The sequence below is a fragment of the Pyxicephalus adspersus genome, chromosome 6 (genome assembly GCF_032062135.1).
Source record: "Pyxicephalus adspersus chromosome 6, UCB_Pads_2.0, whole genome shotgun sequence".
In the NCBI taxonomy this organism is placed as follows: Eukaryota; Metazoa; Chordata; class Amphibia; order Anura; family Pyxicephalidae; genus Pyxicephalus; species Pyxicephalus adspersus.
The window spans coordinates 104,156,735-104,183,534 of NC_092863.1; the positions used below are offsets into that span (position 1 = coordinate 104,156,735).

Consider the following 26,800-nt stretch of genomic DNA (forward strand, 5'->3'; position numbering starts at 1 on the left):
AAGGTGGACGTTGTACAAAGTATTGGTCAGACCTCATCTGGAATATGCAGTCCAGTTGTGGGATATTGTGGAATTGGAGTGCAGAGAAGGGCAACTAAACTAATAAAAGGAATGGAGAATCTATTCTAGTTTAAGGGGGGATATGATCACCCTGTATAAATTATATAAACGGTCCATATAGAGAACTCTCTTCCCCATTATTCACTTTGGGATCATTACAAAGGACAAGGGGGCGCTCTTTTTGTCCGGAGGAAAAGAAGTTTAATCTCCGGATGAGGAAGGGATTCTTCACTGTAATGTCTGTGAAAATGTGGAGTCGGCTCCCTCAGGAAGTAGTTTCAGCAAGTTCTATAGATTGCTTTAAGAAAAAGCTGGATGATTTCTAGAAGCACAGAATATAACTGGGGATTAAGGATTTAAAGTAAAGATAACAGTGACTGCTGATCCAGGGAACATCCGATTGCGTCATGGAATCAGGAAGGAATTTTGTTTCCCCTGTTGGAGCAAATTGTACCCGGGTTTTTTTTAACTTTCCTCTGGATCAACTATGTTTTATAGGGTTTTATATCTGGGATATGTTTATTTCCCTAGAGGTTGAACTTGATGGACTTATGTCTTTTTCAGCCTGATCGGTAACTGTGTAACAAAGACTCTTGGTAGTTCATCAGGACCCAGATGTATTCACATCCCCAGATATTTTCATTGGTTTATTTCTACTTATATTTACCCATTTGTAAGCTTTGTCTGGGTTTACTCATTGTTGGTAATGTCTCCATCATGTGATGCTCTATGGGCCAGGCAATGGGCTCACCAGCCGAATTATAGGAGGTCCCATGCTCCTTCATTCCCAGAGCTGATCAATATTTGTGATGGTTGGGTCAGATTTAATGGGTAATTATACCAGGGTTACTTGTATATTTATCTCTGTCTTTTCATGACTTCCAATAGCTTAGAACTAAGCTTTTATGATACATTTTCTTTCTATCTCTCTCTTTAGTATTTTGGGTAATGAGGACGGTCCGGAGTGCTACGAGCTCCAAGTCTGTGTGAAGGACTATTGCTTCGCCCGGGAGGACCACGTGCTGGGAATCGCCGTCATTCAGCTACGCGACATCGCTGACAAAGGCAGCTGCGCCTGCTGGTGCCCGTTGGGCCGCCGTATCCACATGGATGACACCGGACTGACCATCCTGCGCATCCTTTCCCAGCGGACCAATGACGAGGTAGCCCGGGAGTTCGTCAAACTGAAATCAGAGACGCGCTCCACCGAGGAGGGAAGTTGAGCGCCTAAAACCCACATCTTGTAGAATGTGCCAATTATTCAGCCCGGCTGCTTTCAGAAGGGAAGGCCTCAAGCGAGCAGAATATTTATTTTTTAGTTCCAGAGGTGCACAGAGACTCTCTGGCACCTTGTAAATAAGATATTTATATACAAAGGACTCTGTATCGGCCTCCTTCTGTGCTCTTAAAGTGCAAGATTTCCGGGACAGACTAAAGGTGGTCCAATAGGGTGAATGTTCTGAAATCTGGTAAAATCCCCATTGTAATGCTGGTGAATGGATTGTGACAATCCCCCATTATTTGGTATATACCAGAGATAGATACGGACAGGGTGGGCCCTAGGTAAGGTAGCAGCTTTGGCCCTCCTTCCATTGATAAGATTGCAATAGACACCTCGAAGCTGCACCATTTGCATGATCTGTACTGTCATGGCCCAATCAGGTGCCACCTACCTACAAGTCTACCTACCTTTGTGACGGGCCGGGGCACAGCTTTGGCCAATGGTGCCATCTGTCTAGTTTACCTCAGGAACACTGAGCTTTGGGTCGCCTGGCCATCCAACGGCCCCTCATCTCCTGCCTGCATTGCCTTGTGGGTAATCGGCTCCTCTCAGTGTGAACACCAACAATCATAAAGTGATGTAGCACTCCGAAACAATCGTACGGACTCTGCACAATTTATTTTTTATCACTTTGCAATATCTATCTTTTTTTTTTTTATTGTCACCTATTTACAAAAAAAAAAAAAAAACCTTATCGGTCTTAAATATCAATCATTATTTTCATTAATTTGTGTAATGTTTTTTTTTTGGGGGCAGATTTTTTTTTTATAGAAGGACCTAGCAGGCCACGTTGTACCCGGAAGAGACAGACTGTATCATAGTATTTATTATTGATGAAGGCGGGAACACGCACTTTTCAGGAGGACTCGCTCCATGTGCCATAATTTGGTGCTTTGCACGATTTTTTGTTACAAGGCTTTGGAAAATACTTTTTTTTGTTTTGTTTATATTTTTGCACTATTTGGGGGGGGCTTTTGATCTGCATTCAGAGTAGAATCAGAATTTCGCAAATAATCCCGTATTGGAAGGATAGAACAATCGTGGGGGTAGAGGATTTGGTGCTTTAATGGCTTAAAGGCCGATTCCAGCCAAAACCTAGAGAGGGCCCCCCCTCTTCGTGTTGTACAGAATCCCACCCGCCAACCTTATAATGTACAATTATTTAACCTCTCTTCTGCCAAGACTGTGGCGCCCCCTGTTGCTGGCCGTATGAAGCAGCAGCGGCTGGCCGGCGGGGTACGACTGTATTACTTGTTACAAGATGTGAGAGTATGATGTAGATTTGTCATTGTACGTGCCATTGTCACACAGCAGATTCTGTAGTTTAAATGACAATAAAAATATATGAAGTCAGCCCGGCATGCTTTGTGATTTGTGTGACATCCAGGAGAGGAAACAGCTCAGAGGCAATCAGGGATACCAACCTAATCTTCAATTATTTTATGGACCAGGAACTTCTGGACACCAATTTTTTAATGGACGGGGCGGCAGCAGTGCACTGTGGGTAAATTGTGGGCACAGTCACATATTTTACATTCCTTGGTTGTGTTTCTGTGCCCATCCCTGGCTGCCACCTTTTGTTTACTGATACCCCGACATGTAATAAAATGCCCCTTCCTGCCACATTCACACGTATCATTGTAGCCCATTCAGCTTCTGATTAAACCATTGCACTGCTTTTACCTATTGCTTTACCCTGGGTACTCTGTGCCATCCCTGTTGTTCATCTACACTTTGATGGCACATGCCATCAGTACAGAAAGCGATGCCACCTACAACCCATATATAACCCATAAGTCCTGGTCTTATAAGGGCACCAATGCCCCGCACAACACCAACAAATAATATACCCCTCCTGATGCCAAGTGTAGGCTTATCAATCCATTTGCTAGGCATGCAGCTGCCCATCTCCTCTAGAAGCTCCACCAGCCTCCATCAATAACAACTGGCACTGCCATACTGTGGGGTGCTGGGTGGGCTGTACCTGGGGCTTTCCTGTCTCTCTAGGATTGGGGTATGTAATAGGCACCTATGTGGTTTTGTCTGAGGTGGTGATGCCCGTATGCCCCCGAGCTTCCTCCTGTACTGCTCAGCCTGGTTGCCCCTCAGGGTTTGGTCCAGATGGCAGAATTTGGGCTGCTGAGCTTTTGCTCAGGTTGGGTAGCCAGGCATAGTGCGAAGGGCAGAGTGCATGAAGGTATCACAGCAAATGCCAGAAAAAACAAAAGAACACAAACAACCCCAAATTTTGTTTTCATGGACAATTGGCAGCAATGGAGCTGTGAGGGCATCGAGCAAACCGTTATGCCACCAAGCAGATACAACCAGCATCTTATAAACCAATGCTGCCGTCCCAGCTGCACCCACCTGATCTATACATACAGAAGCCACACATTGAGCCAAGCGCCCCCTAGAGGTGTGGCAATACTTTAAAGGCATGCCAATGAAGAGAGTTTTGCAACATGATTCCCTTCATCAGGAATTCCGAGTGGGAATTTACCTCTAGAGGCAGCTAAAGGAGAACTCCAGCCACCAATAAACTTGGTATAAGTTGTAAAATAAAAAAGTGATTTCCCAGCTGCGGCAGGGAGAGGGGCAGATCCCATTCACCCATGCACCTTAGCCAATTGTCTTCTTTTCTTGGCCTGGTGCTCTGTAAATGGTCAGCGATTGCCCAATGATGTCGTTATAGATCACCTGGTGAAAATAAAGGTGAAAAAGTCAGAAAAAATAAAATAATGCGTCCACATCTAAGATTTGCCTGTCTGCAATATATGATTTTACCCTGTACATCTGACGTAGTTTAAAGGAATTACAATGTGTGTTCAGCCGGTCTTGTGGTTCAGTCAGCACAGTTCTAAGACATCACTTCTCTCCATTGCTTCCAAGCAATACGCCCAGGTCAGGGATCCGCCCCAACTTGCTGATTGGACAGTGAAGGGGGAGCATGCTGATCAGGTCAATTTCTATACTTCCTTCCTGTAATCGGTGGACAGCATTGTACAAAGCAGCCTTGATTGGGTGCTACCCCACTTCCTCCTAGCTCTGTTGGACACAGGGAGCTAATATAAAAATATATTCTGGTTCTTTTACTAGTTGCATTAAAAAAAAAAAAATTGAGTTTTACAAAAACATAAAAACAGAATAGTGGCATTTGTTCTGAATTCATATCTTCTGGCCCCTGTGTATTGTGGGGATGCACCCAATAGTAGAAGGTGTGTGTCAGGCCTAAAATGTTTTTAGCTGCATAAAATGTTATTTTAGAGGTGAGTAGCATTTCCAGGAGTGACCACTAGGTGTCAGTATAAGTACAATAAAATACAAGGTGTGTAAATGACATTCTGGGGGGGGGTCATTTATTAATCATTTTGTTAAGAAGTGCAATCAACAAGATCTCCTTTTTTCCCTTTATTTGGTATTACTTATTTTCTAGTGCTCCATTTATGAAAGGGCAATCAGTTCTTTTTAAGCATTGCAGCAAAAGTGACAAAGAAGGTGTTAGAAACTTCTCAAAGTTCTGTTGTAGCCAATGGCAATCAGAAAATAATAGCTTGATAAATCTGGTGTGAAAAAAAAAGCAGAAACTAAGTTTAGCTGTCAGCCAATCAGGCGGCAGGATGGTGCCAGGGGCGGGGCCTAGCTATGCTGCAGGTAGATACATTGTATCATTATGAAATCTTTAAATAAAATGTAATTTGGAAGATATCAGGGTCATTATTTGTTAACATGTTCCAGTCTATGAACTCTCCAATAGAGCAAAGAGAACCAGTCTACAGGCCCAGGTTCAGCTCAGGGGCAGCTGGGTCCCCTTCCAAGGATCCCATCACCTATACAGCCAGGTGAGCAGGTTGGAGCTGCGCCATCATCAGGTCATATCAGCCGCTCCTGAAATAAGGTGTTACCGAGTGTCAGGGCCAAAGTCCATCCTGGATTTCCATTATCCAGAAATTCCATGTGTTATCAGGGAGATCTCCCCTTGTCCTGGAGAGCAGAAGGGCCACTGGCAGCATGGCAGAGATTCCGGATATTCCTGAACAAACACAGCTGTAATAATGGAAAGCTGAGCCTGGTCAGTGCTACTGAACGGAGGTGGCGGTGAGCGCCACACAGAAGCGCCAGGGGCCACACCATTGCTGTAAAGTCCTGCTGTTGAGGGAAGAGAGGGCTCCGGCATCACAAACACCGATTGTGAAAACCGTTACCGGGCTTTAATTGCTCCCTGTGACCCCTCTGGAGAGATTCTCCCTCACTTCCTGTGTGGTCACTGGTATAGAAAGTAAGGAGAATATCTCTAACAAAATAAAAACACATTCAGTATATCTGCCATACAAGATCATTTCCCATAAAATGTACTGCCCCTATGGTACTGAAATCCCCAACAGTGTAATTGCTGATTGCCGGGATTTTTCTTTGCCTATGTGATTACACTTTGCCTTTATACTTCTGCCGGGAGAGTCGATTACTAAGCAAGAGAAGGCCCTTACACCTCCAAGCTTTTATTGGCTTCAGCTATCCTCCAATGTATGAAATTATTCCAGATAAATCCATTCAATCCATTTTAGAGGGCTGCATATCCCTAATCCCGGTGGCTACAATTCATGCTCCATTCAGAACGTTTTCATTTGTAGCCACCCCATTGTGCTGTACAGAGAGCTGAGACTACAAATGTAACACCCCCACCTATTACACTCAATGCAAGGAATTATGGGACATGGAGTTTTCCTATAGGTAGGAAACTCATCTTGCAATCACTCTGCTGCCCTCTAGTGTTCATTCAGAGTGACAATCACCAGCAGCCCCTACAGAATGATTGCATAAATGGACATTTTTTCAAATTACAAATCTATTCCTCATCTATGATTGTCTGCTTGTTGCTCTAAATCCTAATGTGAGACGCTGGAGCTCCTTTAAGTGGGTTTGAGTGTTTGGTTGGGAATGTGGAAGATCCCCCATGTCAGCGTACATGTACGCCCTTCCTGTGCCTGTGACTTCTATTTCAATTATCACATTACAACCAATGAAGGTGATAGCTCAGTGAAACATTGGCTCCGATTTATAAATGGTTCCCCTGTTAATATTTGTTTCTTTCCTATTCATTTCCTATTGTCACAGCTGTGCACTTTTGAGGATTGGCCACTAGGTGGCAGAGCGAGTCATTGTTTTTATAGGAACTAAAATGATGAAGATTAGCCCATTTTTCAGCGAATTTCAGATGAATTGACGGGGAATATTTAATAAATAGAGCTCATTGTTATTATTTACAAAATTTTACCTCCAGCTGCTGACCGGGAACCCTGCGAGGGAGGAGACCTTACACGTAATTAATAAATTATAAAACAAATTCCTCATTAACCCTTAATTAGCGCCCAATCTGCCCTATTCCCAGCCGAAAATGTAAAAAAAATCTCGGGCCCATGAGGGGCCACATATGAGTGTGCGAACTGAAAAGAGTAAATAAACTAAACTGCTCCACAGGCATGGCTGCCCAAACAATTGACCCATTATTATTTTTTTTTAAATTATTATTATTAATAAACAGGATTGATATAGCGCCAACATATTCTGCAGTGCTGTACATTAAATAGGGGTTGCAAATGACATCCAGATACAGACAGTGACACAGGAGGAGGAGAGGAGCCTGCCCCGAAGAGCTTACAATCTAAAAGACCCTTTAAGTATAGCAGAGTCCATTAGATCGTTCCCCATTCGTCTCAATTGCACCATGTAATATTTATCCCGTCCCCTCTCTGAAGGTCCGAGTTCTGGAGTTGTCACCTGTGTTCCCCTGACAATGGAAGGCGGTGTAGGAACCGGTCCAACCTGGTGCATTGTGTAGGTTGCGTTTGGTGTCACCAAGGAGAAAACTGCACCGACCAGATGGTAGCCGGTGTGTGATCCAGGCCAGGAAGGGTTAAGGAGCATGTGTTGTAGGGGTGCACATGCTCCCCCCCCAGTGACTGTCCTGCTCTCTGCCCCCATCCTCAGGTGTAATCTAATACCTGCTGTAATAGAGTCCAAAGGGCGACTTCCTGTGTTTGTTCAGTCCTACCCTGCCCCATCACCAGGCTGTCACTGAGCCGACTGGCACCGACTCCACCGCTAACCGTTTATCCAAAAACCTGGCACCGGATTGGTTTACCCAAAACCGAGCACCGAAAACAGGACCTGGCACCCCATAGATTGGCACATCATCAGGATCTGGGACTACGCTGACCTCCCCCTGCGGACTAATGGGCCAGCGCTGCTTATGATTGGATAACGGATTCCCAAAAAGGACGCCATATTCTGTGGTCACAGGTGAGCCCCCTTCTTTTACCCACAATGTGCCCTGAGGGGTAATTATTAAACTCAGAGACCCAAATCTTGGAGATCCCATAGGTCTAAGACAATAATTGCCCCCGGAAACCTTTTAGATCTAAGGGATCGATTGGCTGAATTTGGTGATTTTTCCCAATGAAATATCATTGTTCTGAGATTGTGATCCCTGATTTCTGTGAGATACGCCGCCCTGCTGGGGTGGGCACAAAGCGCCCCTTCTGCCCTCCCTGCCGAACGCCGCGGCCGCCATTGCAAAGTCTGCAGCTGATTCTAAAATCAATGAATGGGATCAATGAGCCGTGACTGTAATATGGCGTCACACGCATGCAGCGCAGTACAACGCCACTCTAGTGCCATGGGCTGAATTCATACAGAGCGGTCAGCTGACGGCCATACTGCCCCCCGTAGCACCCCCCGTAGCACCCCCCGTAACCCTCACTGTCACCAATGGCAGCGCCGTCCACTGGCCAGCCTTAATTGGTCTCCAATCGACCAATCGGATCAATAATATGATAGTAATCAATTGATCAGAACTCCTTATGGGATGTCTTTATTTTTACCTGCAAATATTATAGATGGGTGACAGGTTCTCTTTACAGTGTGATGGAAGCCTATATGTTATTATTAAACGGGATTTATATAGCGCCAACATATTATGCAGCGTTGTACAACTATATAATGAATAGCTTGCCTTGCAGTCTGCAGTGAGTGAATGTGACTGGGACCCAGAATGTTGTTATTGATAAATTGAGGTCTCTATTATTATTATTATTATTATTATTATTAATAATAAACAGGATTTATATAGCGCCAACCTATTACGCAGCGTTGTACATTAAATATATAATGAATAGCTTGCCTTGCAGTCTGTGTGAATGTGACCGAGATCCAGAATGTTGCTATTAGTGAATCAGGGTCTCCATCCCTGGTATAGTGGCCCCGGGGCCCCTGGAGGACCTCCACAGCACCCATATACTACACTACTGCACATGTAGCAGCCACAGCCTGCATGGTCACTCCTCGATTGATATAAATATATGTATAAGCGTCAGATAAGTAAATATTGCAATCACTTTCACTTCAAGCAAAATACATTCACCAATGCCATGTGAATGTTGTTACTTCCTGCAATAGAAGGTTGCAGTAACAATTGGCACTTCCTCCTATACGCCGGCCCTGCCCTGGCTGCATCGTCTGGTGCTGCGACCCCCCCAGCACTATAAAGAGAACCTGTCACCATCATCAAGACATCCTACTCCTTTTATGGTGACAAATCCATAGTCAGGGAATCTGAAATCAAACTAAAAAGTCGTAATTTTCCAATTTTGTGCAAAGTTTCCTCCAAGATCCATATTTTCCTGAACATAAATGTCTCCGTTTTGCTGATTATTAGTCAACCAATGGAGACGCTCCAGTGGTATCAAGCCTCTGGCCCTTCTAATGGGCGCTGGTGCCAGAACTATGAGAGCCATTGGTCCATCCATCTCCATGCTCAATAACCCTCTGGAGGGCCATCTATAGGGGGCCATCTATCTACTGCCATCCAGTGGCTGCTCTCGGTACTGCCGGTATTTGAAGTTATCTTAGGAAATAATAATTATAATATTATATAAAATTGTTAATATTAAACAGGATTTATAAAGCCCCAACATATTCCGCAGCGCTGTACGTTAAATAGTGGTTGCAAATGACAGACAGTGACACAGGAGGACCCTGCCCCGAAGAGCTTACAATCTAACAGGTGGGGGAGGTAGCACACAATAACAATAATCATTGTGGGACAGGCGAGGGGTCAAACAAAACAATCCATGGGGTACATTATTATTATTATTATCAAACAGGATTTATATAGCGCCAACATATTACGCAGCGCTGTACATTACATGCAGCTGTATAATATAGCAACAATGGCAGTACTAACCCTAGGAGCTTACAATCTACGGTGCGGGGTATCGGAGTGTAAATACTTTCCAATACTATCACTATAAATCAGTGTCCTAATAGATCCCTCTGCTGGGGGCCACATGATTGGTGCTATACAAATGCTGACATTTTCTCCTAGATTGTAAGCTCTTCAGGGCAGGGTCCCCCCATGTCACTGTCTGTCATTTGTAACCCCTATTTATTGTACAGCGCTGTGATATATGTTGGTGCTATATATTATTAGTAATAATAATAATGTCACTGTCACCCTCGGCCACATGGGGGTGCTGTTCCGCCTCATTGGTGGTCAGTGTTGGGGTTACAGTCGGAGATCTCTGCAGAACGTCCAGCAGGTGGCGCTCCTGCACAGGCTGTGATGGGCCCCTGTGATGGTGGCCCCGGGTTCGATGCCCCCCCCCCCAAAGTATTAAATGATATAAAAATGAAGATTGTTCATTATTTATAATTTATTTATTCCGGACAATGCTCTCTCTTCATGTGGCTGCACCTTACCGCCATAGGGCCCTATGTGGCCCTAAATATACAGCCATGACAGGGAGCACTGAATGGGGGTACGGGGAGAGGGGCTGTACATTGGGGGAGGGGTGACAGATGCAGCAATGGGGGATCGCTGTGGCCCTCAGTCCTTGCTGGGGGCCCCCGAGGCTGGGGGAGGGCTCTGTGACCTCCTCGGGGTGTATTCAGGAAGCGGAGCTCAGTCTGGGAGCGGACAGATGGAGAGGAGGCAGCGGGATCAGAGGTGAGAGCCCCGGATCGGGGGATGGGGGACACAGCGATCTGCATCATCCAATCATCGCCCAGGAATTGTCTGAACGATAAATGTTTGTGATTGGATGGTGGATGGGCAGCCAATCAATCTGCTTGTACGATCTCCTCTGGATTCAGCTGGCAGTGATTGGTGGATTGTTTTATCCAGAGGAGATCGTACGATCAGATTGGTCAGCCTCAGATCTATAGATTCATACTCAGGTTCCTTTCTGATTGGTCGGCTTACATTGGGGGTAATGCTGGGGCATATTTGATTGGTTGGGATGGATTTGTATTTTCTGATTCTTCCTCCTATAAGATTCGGTTACAGCTTCTACATATTGATCCCTAAGCTAGATTGTAAGCTCTTCGGGGCAGGGTCCCCTCCCCCTCCTGTCTGTATCTACTTAATGTACAGCGCTGCGGAATATGTTGGCGCTGTTTATTAATATTAAGCTTACCATACATTTCACAATCTGTACATTTGTATCCAATCAGAGCGGCCCTATGATTGTATTAGGAATTGGTCGGTCAGAGGGGAGATCACACTACACACACAGCTGAAGTCCATGCAGTTCATATTGCATTAGATTTAGTTGTCGCTTTTTGTCGTTGTGTCACCAGGATGTGTGGAGGTGATTCTATGTATTGGGGACACCCCAGAGGCAGTGTGGGGGAGGGGATTTAATTTGAATTCCACCTGGGCTCAGTCATCCAGCTCCTCCCTCCCGAGCCTGACTCTGGCCACGCCCCTTTCATTCATTGGCTTGCTGCTCTTTCAATTATAAAGGCTCAGCATTGCATGTGGGTGTGGCCTGCATGCAAATAGAGTCTGTCTGGGACCACCCACTCCTCCAGACTGACATCCACCAATTAGGACATTTGCATAACTCCTCCCACTTCCTGCTTATGGAAGCAGCTTGGTGTGATGTTCCCAGTACAGCCCCCTGCTGGCTCCTCCCACCAGCCCTGATCTGCCTGCATTGTATAGAGAAGCGCAGAGACCCTGTGATGGGGGCTATAAAATGAAATAGTCAGACCGCCGAGTCTGCCGAAATCTCATTACAGCGCCGGTCATATGGAACCAATTATGTAATTGTGTAGGAAGTCCGACCCCTCCCCCATTCATTCTGTGATGGAACATCTTGTATTAGTCATTCTGTGTCACCCCCGGGTGTGGGCGGAGCTAAGTGGGTGACGGAGGGATCCAATCTGAGGCCGGGGATATCTATAGGGAAGTTGAATATTTGTTGTGGATTATACCAAATGAGTGACATGGGGGGAAGGGGCAGTTATAAAGCTGGGGGTCAGAACTAGGGGCACTATTCTGTTTACCCCATTCAAAGATGGCGATCAGCTGCCATCATTTCATCTTTTGTTACATCTCTGCGCTGCTGATCTGCTGCATCCTCTTTGCAGCCACTTGGGGTCGCTGTGTGGCAATTCCTGACGGCATCAACAGTCCACCAATCATGTGACGTGTGTGATGAAATGTGACTGGGTGACAGTACAGGTGGGAGGCGGGGACAGAACTGGTAAAGACACACCCCTGCCACGCCCATATTTTGTGAACCTTAAAAAATTATTTGGCAAAAGATGATTGGTTCATTCTTATAGGGCCTTTTTTCAAATTGGGTCCCTAAAAAGCAGGGACAATGGGGAGGAATCAGGGACCTCCAAATCAGGGGCAGGTGGGGGGTATAAAGAGGGGCAGTCCTTCCAAATTAGGGGCAGTTGGTGGTATAAAGAGGGGCAGCTTGGTTCACCAATCTAGCAGCACCATCCTCCACAAGCTTCCAATCCATGCTCAGTATACCCCCCCCATCATACCCGTCCTTCATCCAATCACCTTTCAGTTCCACTATTCAGCAGCCCTGATGAAGGGAGATCTGAAACGCGTTGGTTCTTTTTCTCAATCATTATGATGAATAAATCATTCTGACATTTCCTTTGTTTCTTACGCCCCCCCAGCCATGTCCGGACCCCAGGCCACAGCCCCAAACTAGAATCCTGCCCTCGGTGGGGTCACTGACCTGGAACTGGCATTTAGCACCATTTAGGTAACACAGCCCGGTTTGGTTCAGGATCGGGGGCCGTCGGTGGTTTATTTGGGATTGTCGTCATACAACGCGTTCATACAAATCCTCTCCGTGTCTTTCTGGAGCGTTGGATCACTATCTAGCGAATAGATTTGGGGGGTGCAGGGATGGTGGGAACCCCTCCTAATGGGCGCAGCAGGTGTGCAGAAACTCAGCACAGAGGTGACCCCATGCGTTTGTCCCCGATGGGACTTTTTCTTTTTATTGACCAGTCCCCCAGATGTTGTAACCAGGGGGCCAAAGTCTCCTCCCCTCCCCCTATAGAGTAGTGAGAATTCCTCCTGGAGGTGACGCGCCTCTACCTGTCCTCCTAAAGCATTGCTGGAATTTCTGCCATGAGATAAGCCGCCGTGCATGCTGGGAATCTGGCCCCAGCTGCATGTGAGGTGTCTGTATGAGGTGCAGACAGCTGGGAGCTGCAGGAGTCTTGTCTGTGCTCTGCTGAGATTAGATTGCTGATTTGTCTGCGTGGGGGGCTCAGACTTTATTATGCCCACCCAGCAAATCCCAGCTTTCCAATCTGCAGCCCCGGAGCACCCAAACCATACATTGGTGGGTGACTAGAGGGGGTGATACATTGGTGGATGACCAGGCCAGAATTGATGACCAGTATCTTCCTAATATTGATCATTTAACTAGTGCACCTATCGACCAGCAGAGGGAGCACTTCTAACTATCACCAGCCAATAGAGTCACTAACTCACTACACTACAAACCGGCAGAGTTGCCTAAACGTAGAAGAGCGCTTCTATTGGTTGGTAGTTGTCAGGAGAAGCTGATATAGTAAATGCCCAAAGATCCATGCAGCTAAATATACGATGAGAGTTTTGTCACTCTGCTCAGCCAATCTTGTGGTCCAGGCACCCCTGCCAGACAGCGTTGTCAGATCCCATTTGCACCGGCTGCATAAAGCTGCATTGCCCATTGCAGCCCGATGCTATGTAAGGACCATTAGCTTATCATTTCAATGTTTCAGGTCTGATCTTATCAAAGAACTGACATCTGACATCATAAGACTGACTGAACAGATCTATAAAACCCCTGCTGTATATTTAATTCATCATTTTATTATATTTAACCCGCTCATCTTTTTCATGATCACCGGCCCTTTAATAGCATTTTGGCAAATTGTCCAATTGTCAGCGGCGTCCATGACAAGTCGCCGCCTTTTGCCATATGGCGCTGGGTTGGTATTACGGCTTCATTGTGTCATCTCTGCTATTGTGCCCGAAAATAAAGGCGACTCTGCCGGGGAGGAAATAAGAGTTTTGAGTTTGCAGATCTTAGATTTCATTGTAAGAGAAGTCAATTTATCTGGGTGGAGGCGAGCGGGGAATTATCGCCCTTCCAGTATGATCTCAGTTGCGCGGGAATAAAGGTGACGACCCGGAAATCTCAGAAAATACGTTCTTTTATAATAAAAATATCCAGACTGAAAATATCAATCCTTGGATGTGTCGGCTGCTTTAGTTTTCCCTGGTGATCCTGCCATTTCCTGTTGTAAGGTGACAACACTCACTATTCTGTATGAATAGGGGAGCTGAGTTGTCACCGTAGACTACTTGCTTCTTGATTGGTCTGCAGAACATCTCCCCCCAGGGGGGAGGGTATTGGAGTGATGATAAATGGTTTAATTTTATTAGAACTTTAGTGAGTCTTCTGACTCCTCCCAGCACCCCTTCCTCCTACGGGTACAGCATCCCCTCCTCTGGTGGCCACAAGGGGGAAGCAAGAAAAATGATCACCATTATACATAAGGCTTGACTTTGCCTTCAGACCCTCGGCGATGGGCCATGGCCGCCATGATGATTATCAATTCATTTTATGATTATTCATTGCATGGAGTCATCACGCAGGATGCTGCAGTACCACCTGCAAGCATGTGACATTCCATACAGATCCAATTAGAATTGGTCAGGTGACCTTCAGGGGGTCACCCAGCCAAAATTTAGCATTGAAGACTTAAACTAGTGAATATTGGGTGAAAACTAAAGTCATTGGCGATCCATCAGGAACTGACCAATCGACTAGTCACCCATAGGCAATGGCAAATCTGTCCATGGTGGCCTCACGTCTCTGGACGGCATTATGTTGTATATCCCAGAGGGGGCTTCTGTGGACCCCATCTTGGCTCCGACTGTATCTAGAGACATGAGAATAGTTTAGGGTCCCACATTTTATTTATAGCTGGTGGCTTTACACCCAGAACTGGCCAATCAGGACATGCCATGGCAAGCTGGTGACCTTGCCCACTAATCCTCTCCTTTGCCTATTGGTGGATTGACCTTCCCATTGAATGAGCTTCACTCAGATTCTGTCCACGGACTTCTGTTTATCTGAGGGGCCTCGACACACCGAGGGGAACTCCGATAACACCATTGGGAACAAAGTTACCGGTGGCCTCATGAACTTCCCCTACTTGATGTTGAACTTGTGAACTCGCAACGGCATTCCACGTGTAACAAAAGCCGGCCTGACCACAGAAGGTCACAGAAGTGAAACATGGACATGAGCCAAAAACAACAAAGAAATAACAAAACTTTCACATGGAAGAACAAAACGAGACACCATGTCACAAAGAATTGTGGTGGCTTCCAGGACAAGATGGCCCATGAATTATTAAATCCTGGCCTAATATGTCTCCACCTTTAGCCGGAGCATCACGAGGACCTGAAGGGCTCACAACTCCATTTCATTTCTTGTTTAGCTCTTGCTTGGCTTCCTACAACCTCTGATCATCAGAGATTTGTATTATATCAGAAATGTGCCGAATGATCCAAGTCTGTCCATGGGGACCCCGCATCTCTCATCATTCCCTTATGGTGAATGTTCCTCAGGTGGCTTCCATGGACCTCACCATAAAAAATGTATCTCCAGGCATCAAGTCCCACTTTCATTTTATTTATTCTTGGATTAGGAATAAATTATATACGTATATTACCTTCCCTGCAGAACTGGAATTTCCTGGATAGTTATCTCTTTCTGGCGAAATAAGCCGCAATCTGAGTGCTCTTTCTTCTACGTTGGCCAAATAGACATCTTTGCCATATGCAAATTCTCCAATTTAGCGATCTATTTAGCGATTCCCTCAGTCGATTCCTCTGAAATTCAAATCCTCCCTCAAATCTCTCTACAGGTCTACCATTAAAACAATGACAACCTGGTAAAGCATACAGCTGTTACAACAGGAAATAATTATGGAAGGAACTAATTTTATGAGTGAATTGACAGGGGAATCATTTATGAATAATATGCATAGCATACTTGCTGATTATGGCACAGAATTACCTGTCTGCAGGTACCTTACATGATGACAGATCCAGGATCCTGCCACCACTGTGTCCTCTTTGTTTTATTCTGCATGACTCTGCTTTAATACCTGCGCTATGGAACCAGGAAAAATTAAAGAGTGCGAGGCTTACCCCATTGGCTGGAAATATGTATATTATGTATTGTAATATTTAATATTGGTATAGTTATTTTTACTATTATACTATTCCAAATATAAAACTGAATGCATATGGTAAACATTTTAAAACATAGATTGTGAATTTGTACATCGGTGTCCTGTGAGATCCCCATAGTTCACTTCTCTGTATATTAAAGGGAAATGTAGCAGTTCAGTCTTTCTTGTCCTTTCTTTCTCTCTCTCTCTCTCCTCTCTCTCTCTCTCTTTTTCTCTCTTTCTCTCTTCTCTCTCTCTTTCTCTTTCTTTATCTCTCTCTCTCTTTCTCCCTTTCTCTCTCTCTCTCCCCTCTCTCCTCTCTCTCTCCATTCTCTCTCTCTCTCTCTCTCTCTTTCTCTCTCTCTCTTCTCTCTCTCTCTTCTCTCTGTTTCTCTCCCTTCTCTCTTTCTCTTCCTCTCTCTCTCTTCTCTCTCTCTCTCTCTCTTTCTCTCTCTTCTCTCTCTCCTCTTTCTCTCTCTCTTCCCCCCCTCTCTCTCTTTCCCCCTCTCTCTCTCTTTCCCCCTCTCTCCCTCTCTCTCTCTCTTCTCTCTCTCTTCTCTCTTTCTCTTGTTTCTCTCTTTCTCTCTCTCTTCTCTCTTTCTCTCTCTTGTTTCTCTCTTTCTTTCTCTCTTTCTCTCTCTTCTCTCTCTCTCTTTGTCTCTCTCTCTTTCTCTCTCTCTCTCTCTCTTCTCTCATTCTCTCTCTCTCTCTTCCTCTTTCTCTCTCTCTCTTTCTCTGTTTCTTTCTCTTCTCTCTATCTTCTCTCTCTCTCTTCCCTCTCTCTTCTCTCTCTTTCTCTCTCCTCCCCCCTCTTTCTCTCTGTCTTTCTCTTTCCCCCTCCCTCTCTCCCTCTTTCTCTCTCTCTTCTCTCTCTCTCTCTCTTCTCTCTGTTTCTCTCTCTTCTCTCTTTCTCTTCCTCTCTCTCTCCTCTCTCTTTCTCTCTCTCTTTTTCTCTCTTTCTCTCTCTCTCCCCCTCTCTCTCTTTCTCTCTCTCTCTATGTGTCTCTCTCTTTCTCTCTCTTTATCTCTCTCTCTCTTTCTCCCTTTCTCTCTCTCTCTCTCTCTTTCCCCCTCTCTCACTCTTTCTCTCTCTCTCTTCCCCTCTCTCTCTCTTTCTCTCTCCTCTCTCTCTTCTCTCTCTTTCTCTCTCCTCTCTCTCTCTCTCTTCTCTCTTTTTTTGTCTCTTTCTCTCTCTCTTCTCTCTCTCTCTCTTCTCTCTCTCTCTCTCTTCTCTCTCTTTCTCTCTCTTTCTCTCTCTTTCCCCCTCCCTCTCTCCCTCTTTCTCTCTCTTCTCTCTCTTTCTCTTTCTCTCTTTATCTTTCTCTTCCTCTCTCTCTCTCTCCTCTCTCTCTCTATTTCTCTCTCTCTCTCTTTTTTTCTCTCTTTCTCTCTCTCTCCCTGTCAATTATGTAAGCTGGCTTGCATGATTGGCTGAACAAAATGATAGGAGAAAGGAGCGGGCCTACATGATTAGCTGAATGAAATGACAGCAGAGAGGACACTGATTCTGCCTTTAACAGTGAAGATTGCAGCTGAAGAGGATTCACGCTCTCCTCCCTTTTGGACCAGTTTCATGCAAGAAAATGTTTCCACTAAAAACACGGTAGATTTTTCTTGCATGAAACCAGTTCAAAGTACAAAGGTTTGGGACTGCTGATCTGTACCACTGCTTCCTGTGCTGATTCAGAGAAGGATTTGGTGGTGTCACCGATGTGCTGCTCACTGTTCTCCTTGCTGGAGGCTCTGATGTGGGGAAGCAAAGCCCTGCCACTACCAAGATGGCAGCTGCCATACAAAGACACAGAACAAATCCAGGCAGAGAATAATGTACAGCGCTGTGTCATATGTTGGCCCTATATAAATCCTGTTTAATATTAATAATAAATTCAGCAGCGGTGACACCCCAGGCAGTACCGGTGACCACACCCTTTGTTTTTCTTGGCTCAGCTTCCAGAATTCAGTTTCTCTTCACCAAGTATCTGTATATTTCCAGGGAGGAGATGACCCCGATAAGTGTTCCATAAACACTGCTGCTGTCCTGTGTTATCTCCTGCAGTTACACACTGATATAACTTTTTCCACTGACACACATGCTGGTGGGGAATGGATAAGTCGGGGTCTGCAGGATTGTGCCGGCTCTGTATATGAGATGTGTGAATGGCGGGATTGGACGTCTTCTTCCTGTAATATGATGTTGTCTCTCTGCAGACTTTCCATGGGATTGTAGCCGGAGTCTCGCTCGGGAATGCCTCTGTTTGGATTGAACTGTGGGAAGAAGAAGTACGAAGGTTAGTTCCCGCTCTGTGCGTCTGCAAAGATGACCACATACATGGCAATTGTATCTTACAATGCAATTTTAATTGTAGGTGGTAAGGCTGCCCCTAGGGGTGAGAGGGTGGAGGGCACCGGAGTAAACACCGGCTGACGTATTACCAAAACTGTTCTATATGGGGAAGGAATTAGGAACCCCTGTTGCAGAAAAGGACCATTGCTCTTTGTGTGTAAGCAGCAGTCTCTCTGCATCATTCTTCTGACTTAGCAAGGGACTCAGTGGACCTCTGCAGAGAGACTACTGCTTGGACCCTTCTCCATAGCATGCTGGCAGAATGGCTTTAGGCGGTGAATTTCATAGGTGACAGGGACCTCGGTTTATATCTCAAACAGGTGATGTGTCCTTAGTGCTGGTCAGAGACAGACTTTGGGTTCAGCCGCAGGTCACTAGATGGCTCCAGACCACAGATCAGACACAGAGCCAATCAGGGGAAGCTGAGATGAAGAAACGTGTAAAGTTACTGGTAACGGTAGAATAGGAAGATAAGGAGACGAGACAATGTTCTGATCCACGTGTGATTTCACGGGTCAGTGGAGATAATAAAGTGGAGGAATGTGGAAGTCTTCCAAGGTAAGGCCATTGAGGCAGTTGGCTTGGTGCCCCCAAAAAGTGGGGCATCTCGGTTTACCTTATGTCTGTGATAAATAATTATTTCACCGGGTGCTGACAATCAGTGAATGCCTGGTGAGGGTTTTATGTTGTCTGATAATAGTCCAGCCTACAGGGAATCCAGGGGGAAAAAGTTGTTTAGGGGGGATCTAATAAAAGTAGGGGGGGGTCTATCCAAAGTGGGTGTGGTCTATACAAAGAGGGTGGTATCTATCTAAATTGGGAGTGGTCTATACATAGAGGGTGGTATCTGTCTAAAGTGGGTGTGATCTATCAAAAGTGGGTGTGGCCTATTTGAAGTGGTGTAGTTTATCTAAAGTGGGTTGGGTCTATCTGAGGTGGCTGTGGTCTATTTAAAGTGAGTGGGATCTTTATAAAGTGGGTGTGGTATATCTAAGATGGGTGGAGTCTATCTGAAGCCACTGTGGTCTATATACAGTGGGTGGAGCTATCTGAAGTGGGTGTAATCTAATAAAAGTGGGTGTGGCCTATTTGAAGTGGTGCAGTCTAAATAAAGGGGGTGTGGTTTAGCTAAAGTAAGTGGGATCTTTATTAAGTGGGTGTGGTATATCTAAATGGGTGGAGTCTATCCAATGTGGGTATGGTTTAGCTAAAGTGAGTGGAGGGTCTATATGACATGGGTGTGGTCTATCTAAAGTGTGTGGGTCTGCTTGAAACAGGTAGACCTACCCACTTTAGATAGACCACACCCACCTCGGTTAGACTGCACCATCTAAAGTGGGTGGGACTTGGTGGGGGTGGCTTAGTCATATTGTACAAATGTTTCTTTTAGCCTGGGAACTGATGGCAGCCATAACACCTCCATCTCCGCCTCTTGCAGATTTCTAGAAATGGCAATTTGATAATAGATTGTAACTTTTTTTCCAAATCCGATCTTTCCTTTTTTAAGGCCATATTTTTAAAGTGTGATCAGATTTTGCTGTATGGTATTTATGATTTCAGTGTTGTATTTACCCGGCAATCAGTAGCTCCATTCACATGAATGGGGTAACTGATTACCATATTTGGTAGTGGCCTCCATGGCCCATTCATTCCATTGAGGCCCCATTGGAATTTTTTTTTTTAAATTCTTTCTGGTTGGTTTCAATGTTTGTTCTGCACTTAGACCCTGAACAAAGCTATCACTATGACATTGTATTAATGAATGGAGCCTGTTTGCAGACTTCATTCACACAGACCCAGCAGGAAACAGATGTCAGCTTCTCATTGCACTTCATGCAGCCACAATCACACAGAATAATGACAGGTTCACTTTACCCAATCTCCGCACAGACCCCCTCCCACACACACACATGTGCCTTTTGTTTATTAAAGGCTTTAAGTGGATGTCTCCAATAGAAAATTTAAAGTCTGGGAGAACTCAAATATTTACACTGTAATCTCTGAAATACCGGGAGTCAGCCCCTCCCAGGATACATAGGGTCACAGATGGGGCAATAAGGGGTCTATGATATCAAGAAAGGATGGGGAGGGGGATCTCATATTCAATGAAGGGATATATAATAATCTAACATTTGTTAAAGGGTAAGTGCACTTTAAAAAAAAACTCCCGCCACTTCTGTGCTGAGTGAACCCTCCTGCTCCCTTTCTCCACAGTTGTCCACCTACTCAGGTCAGAAGGGCTACAGCAAGTTCTCCTGCTGCTGTCTGAGCAGGGCAGCTCCATAGACTTCTGTGGGTTGATTCCTGAAGAGGTAGGGGAGCCCCATAGAAGCCTATAGGGGGCAGTACTGTGCAGCATGAACAAATACCAGATGATGATCCAAAGCAAATATATAGAAGGGGGAGGATGGGTTTGTTTTATAAAAGTGCGCTCATTCTGTACAGTTTAGGGATTTTATTGATTTGCTATCCATCAGTCTGGTTGGAGATTTCCTATCCTGGTGACACGACAGAAAGGGGAAATTAAATCTCGTCCTAAATGGTTGTCACCAATACAGGTGTCCCCATTACATGCTTTTCTCACACTTCCTGTTCTGGTGATAACATGACAATCTTAGTTTTCCCATCACTTTTAGTGGCAATGGTCAAATAGAATAATGCAATAAAAATTTCAATAAAAACCTAAAATAAAGTCCAGCACCCCATCATTGCAAACCTAAAGAAAATGTTTGGGCTGCAGATACATTAAATCTCCTCCACAGCCCAGAAAATATCTTTCTTTTTCATTCCTCCACAGTGAGGTCACTGCTTCGGCACTGGAAACAGTAAGATTCCCCAAAATAGAAAGGACAAAATGTTCCTGCCTAGCCGAACCGTTACTGAAGGGGTTAACGAGGCCGAGAGTACAATTTCTAGACATGAATGTGACGTGTGATTGGTCGGGTGGGGCGTCTGGCTTTGCTGATTGGATGAATCCTGCACCCCTGTGTTCTCTGCCAGGGAGGAGAAGGGAGTCAGGCAGTAATCCCTCCTGGCTGTACAGTAAATGTGATGTCAGCTGCCCTGGTGCATTGGGGTGACACCCTGCAGATGCATTTTTCCGAGGGCCCAGGTCCATCCTCAGCTAACAGGAGCCACAAAAGACCCCCAAGTCAGTTCTTCTTAGGGACCCCCTGTTGGCTATGTCTGCCAGTGCCCCCCACACCCTTATAGACAGCTTACCTGAGAAGCAGAACAGGCTCATTGTTCCAGAAGCCCCGAGTAACCTCTGAAGGATCACTGGTGGAGGAAAGCTACTCTATAGTGCCCCCCTCTGTTCCTCCAATGGCAGCTATGTAGAAGATCATGTAGAAGGTAAAGGAGCAGACATAGGAGCTAGACCAGCACTGACAGTAATATGCCTGTAAAACTTACCTCTGGTTTGGAGCTGTTCCCTGCACTACCTTTTTTGACCACAAGATGTCCTTTGTAGCAAGTTAAATGGCTTCAGCAGGGGCTGAATTGTGTCAGACATTTTTTTACCCAAGCACAGCACAGGCACCAGGTTGTACATGTCAGTGTGTTCAGCTGGATAGAACATTTTTAGGAAAGGTCACTGTTGACCAGCTGCAGGCAACAAATGTTTTCCAGCAGCCTTTGTTTTGAGATGATAAGTGTGACATCCTCCAAGTGATGTCAGGGAGTTTATCATAGAGGAAGAATAATACGGCCGGGAATTTGGGGAAGTGTCCTTATCACAGTGAGTGCCGCACCCTGCTCAGGATGGGGTTTATGGGAAATCCATACTGAGAAGGCTGTGTCACCAGAAATGCTGAGCTACTTCTCAATGGTCCTCTGGCTTTTATGAGATCAGTGCTTCCATAGTCTGTAATCTGGAACAAGCATGCAGCCAGTAAAGTCAGATGATCTGAATGCTTCTTCAGGTCAATGTTACCAAAACAGTTGACTGGCTTCCAATAATTGAAACTAGTGAAACAAGAGTGAATCACATTCAGCTCACCTGTGGAAAGGTTTAAAGATTCCTCATGATATCAGGCAGATGATGGAATATGTAAATTCCTATTGTCCTGCATATGCAAAACTCGCCTTTAGTCCAGAGCTTTTGCACGCAGTACCTTTTTTGACCAATAGATGCCCTTAGCCTTCCCAGCGCCCAGTTTTCTTAACCCGCATTAGTGAAAGAAAACTGCAATACTTGCCTTCAATCAGGAGCTGTTGCTTTAAGTACCTTCTTCGACCACTATATGTCCTCAGTCCTCCCAGCCCCAAGTGTCACTCAAAGCAAATAGAGTAAGAAAAAACCACAATACTCGCCTTCATTCTGGGTCTGTAACCTGCAGTACTTTCTTTGACCACTAGATGTCCTTAGTCTTCCCAGCCCTAAGTTTTATTAAACCAGCAGAGGTGAGACAAAAGTCCATTATTCGCCTTCAATCTGGAGATGTTCCCTGTAGTACCTTTTTGACCATTAGATGTCCTCAGTCGTTCCAGCCCCCAGTTTTACTAAACTTGCAGAAGTGAGGGAAAACTTCAATACTCGCCTTCAATCAGGAGCTGTTTGTTTTAGTACCTCAATCCTCCCAGCCCCCAAGTGTAATGCAAAGTGCAAGACGAAAAACCACAATACTGTACTCACCTTCCATCTGGGTTTGTAACCTGCAGTACCTTTTTTGACCTCTAGATGTCCTGAGTCTTTCCATCCCCAAAGATTACTAAACCTCCAAGAAAAAGGAAAGACTGCAATACTCACCCTTAATCAGGAGCTGTTCCTTGCAGTACCTTCTTTGACCACAAATTGTCCTCAGAAAGCTGTACCCTACTGTGCTTTCGTCCATAGGAGTGAACAGAGGTCATTCCTGATTGGTTATTCATCAATCTGCTGTACACATCACATTAATGCTTTGGGATGGCATTGAAAATCACAGGGCCAGGCTGGCGGTCATGGTGAATAAAATCTGCATAGGGGCACTTTCAGGGGCAGTTAATATATAATCCGTGAGTCATTCCTGGAATTCTCCCTGGCTCTCTAATGGTCACATGACTCAGTGACACTTAAACCAAATATAACATCAAAATGTGACGCATTCCAGGCTCAGTATGTCACTTTGAGAAATAATATTTGCATATCTCCGCCCCCAGCAGACAAATAAGGCAGGCTGCAGAGCAGGGGGTGTGGCCAAGCACAGATTTTACTTTTTACAGTTTTTGGAACTTGGAATTTTTCTAACCTTTGTGTTACAAATGACACTCAGCAGAGATATAGTAAGTTCACAAGTCACATGATTCCTAGGCGTGTTGTTATATGTTGTATCCGTGTGCAGTGTACACTCAGGATGTGACAACGCTTTACACAATGACTTCCTGGCCATGTGACACTGAAATGACTCTGATTACTTCTGTAGTTCTCCTGGTCTTCGAGATTCAATCTTGTTTATTCTGCCCCCTATCTGCAGCGGCATTCCACAGCATGGAGGAAAAATAGCAAATTGACCTGCAGGTAAAGGCGAACTTCCAGATCTGGGCAATAATCCAGTTTAAAACTTGGCCTCAGTACAGCTTCCTGTAATAAAGACCAGACATGGCTGCTCTCTGTTCTTGTGCAGGGTGACTGGTCTTGACTCCGCCTTTCCGCCTTTCCTCTCCACTGGCAGACCATAACAAGAGGAGACCTTCTCCACTGACCTTCAATTAAAGACCTTCTCCACAGGTCACTAATGTAAGGGGATCTTGCTCCACTGATATCCATTGCAATGAGGGATCTCCACTGACCACGTGAGGAACTTCACTGGACTTTAATGTAAAGAAGGACTTTTGCTACTGACCACTAATGTAAGGGAGATTATTTTTCACTGACCACCAATACAAGAGAGAACTTTTTTTGTTCAACACCAAGACAATGTGGGGCTTTCTGCTCTGATCACCTGTACAAGGGGAGACTTTCCCCCCTGACCACTAATGTAAGAGGGATCTACTCCAGTGATCACCAATACAAGGGTGGACCTTCTCCAGGGACCACTAATGTAAGAGGGATCTACTTCAGTGACCATCAATTCAAGGGTGGACCTTCTCCACTGACCACAAATGTAAGAGGGATCTACTCTAGTGACTACCATTACAGAGTTGGATCTTCTCCACTGACCACTAATGTAAGAGGGATCTACTTCAGTGACCACCAATACAAGGGTGGACCTTCTCCAGGGACCACTAATGTAAGAGGGATCTACTCTAGTGACTACCATTACAGAGTTGGATCTTCTCCACTGACCACTAATGTAAGAGGGATCTACTCAAGTTACCACCAATACAAGGGTGGACCTTCTCCACAGATCACAAATGTAAGAGGGATCTACTCTAGTGACTACCAATGCAACATTGGATCTTCTCCCAGGACCACTAATGTAAGAGGGATCTACTCCAGTGACCACCAATACAAGGGGAGACCTTCACCACTGACCACAAATGTAGGAGGGATCTGCTCCAGTGACCACCAATTCAAGGGTGGACCTTCTCCACTGACCACGGATGTAAGAGGGATCAACTCTAGTGACTACCAATACAACGTTGTATATTCTCCAGGGACCACTAATGTAAGAGGGATCTACTTCAGTGACCACCAATACAAGGGTGGACCTTCTCAACTGACCACAAATGTAAGAGGGATCTACTCCAGTGACTACCAATACAGAGTTGGAACTTCTCCACTGACCACTAATGTAAGAGGGATCTACTTCAGTGACCACCAATACAAGGGTGGACCTTCTCCACTGACCACAAATGTAGGAGGGATCTACTCCAGTGACCACCAATACAAGGGGGACTTCTTTATTGAGTTCTATATTCTCTATAAATCTTCTTTATTGAGTAAGCAGATCATTCACCACTGACATCCAGTGCAAGAGGGGGATCTTTTCCACTGACCACCAAAGTGAGAGGGACCTTCTGCACTGACCACCTATATAGGGGGATCTTCACTAGTGACCACCAATAAGAGAGAGGACCTTCTCTGCTCACCTCCACCAATAAGGGAGGCTTTTACCTCTGACCACCAGGGACTTTCTCCACTGCCCCCCAATGTAAGGGGGACTTTCTCCTGGTTTCCCACCTGATAGACTTGATTGGCACACGTGGCATTCTGACAACCCAGCTCCTAATTGTCAGGCCGTGGCTCAGTGTTGTCAGCCTCCAACGGGAAGCCATGTTATTGGCAGGAACTCATACTAAACTAAGACTGAAACGATTTCTTAAGAGTTTTGTGTACAGTGAGGCACAATGCCAAGCCTGCTGAAAATTACTTTATGTTTTTAAAGTCTGCAATGCGCTGTGATAGAGCGGAAACCCACGCTGAGGAAGCCACAGGAATTTTACACTGAACTCCAGGAAAATCATATCAGTGCCGAGCTAGAGGACACTTTTTTGTTTTGTATTGGGAGTTGCCAGGAGATTAACTCTGCTAGAAGTGACTGCCATTGTTCCAACTCCACCCCAAAAAGTGAAACCGTTCCAGGGATTACTAGTGTGTATGAAAACAAACTGACTTCACGCTGCTACCTGAGGGCCCATTAGGACCTGGGTGCCCTGGAGCGCTGCTTTTACCATGCATTGCATCAATCACCTCCCTACACAGCGTTATAGATAAGCAGCTGCCTTGTGAGAGCAATAAGGTTTAATGAAAAAAATAATAAAAATGCAATAAAACAATGCTTATACAGCGCCACCTATTGATGAGTTTGAGTATTGCAAATTCTTGGTCAATCGCACAGCCTGGTAATTTTGAATGTATTTCCTTAATGTTTACACATGTACAGTCGCCCTGTGTGCAGTTTGACAAAAACATCCATCAAATGACTACCTAAAAATATTGTAGGCTCAGAAAATAACAGTCTCAGCTGTCAGCATTGTGAGAAGTATGCTGCTGGAATAGGGGTGTAGCTGCATGGGAAAGTTTTTTTTGTTTGATGTCCCCATTGAAACATAAGAAGCACATAGCTAGGATACTCCTGGTAGCATTAGGCCCCCCCTTACATTTCCAAACTATATTCCCTCCCCCACTGCATCTTACCGCTCCCTCCTGCACCCCTCTTTTTCCTTTCTACCCCCCAATTCTCTCCTCCACCAGCCCCTTCCTACTGTGCAAAGCAAGAGAGTTCTGTTGGGTCAGCATTCAGCCCCTTCTCCTACCATAGTCCAGGGAAGCAAGCTGATATGAAGACAGAGTCGGGGACTTTATGTAAATTATATTTTTTTGGTTGTTTAGATTTGTAATGGATTCCTAACTTATTTTCTGATTGATAATTATATGAGTCATGCAGGCACCCTGTGCCAGGACCCCATGCTGGAACCAGTAGTTCCTCCAAAGTGTTAGAGTTGCCAGCTAGGCGGTGACAACATCTGTTTCCTGCACCCCTAGAAGGGTCACGTTCTGGAATCCTCTGATATGACGTAAAGGTTATTAGCTTAGAAGGCTGTCAGCAAGTTAAAGTCAATAGAATTTTAATTAAAGCAAACAGACGAGTGTAATTCCCTAATATTCCAGAAGGGAGTTTATTCCTCCCCCAGAAGGA

General features: G+C 45.2%; 2 protein-coding genes across 15 annotated transcripts in view; both read left to right on the forward strand.

Annotated features, from left to right (window-relative positions):
• Positions 1–2,443, forward strand: part of UNC13B (unc-13 homolog B) — a 256,653-nt gene extending 254,210 nt beyond the window's left edge. For all 14 annotated transcript variants that reach the window (XM_072413562.1, XM_072413563.1, XM_072413565.1 and 11 more), the window contains one exon: positions 998–2,443. In XM_072413562.1, the coding sequence (XP_072269663.1) occupies positions 998–1,283 (286 nt within the window). In that variant the 3' untranslated portion in view covers positions 1,284–2,443. The remainder of the gene's footprint in view (positions 1–997) is intronic.
• Positions 2,444–7,398: 4,955 nt separating this feature from the next.
• The window catches only part of LOC140332313 (phospholipid-transporting ATPase ID-like), a 47,890-nt gene continuing 28,488 nt past the window's right edge, over positions 7,399–26,800 (forward strand). Inside the window, 2 exon segments of the mRNA XM_072413572.1 lie at positions 7,399–7,639; positions 18,104–18,183. Coding sequence (XP_072269673.1) covers positions 18,141–18,183 — 43 coding nt within the window. The 5' untranslated portion in view covers positions 7,399–7,639; positions 18,104–18,140.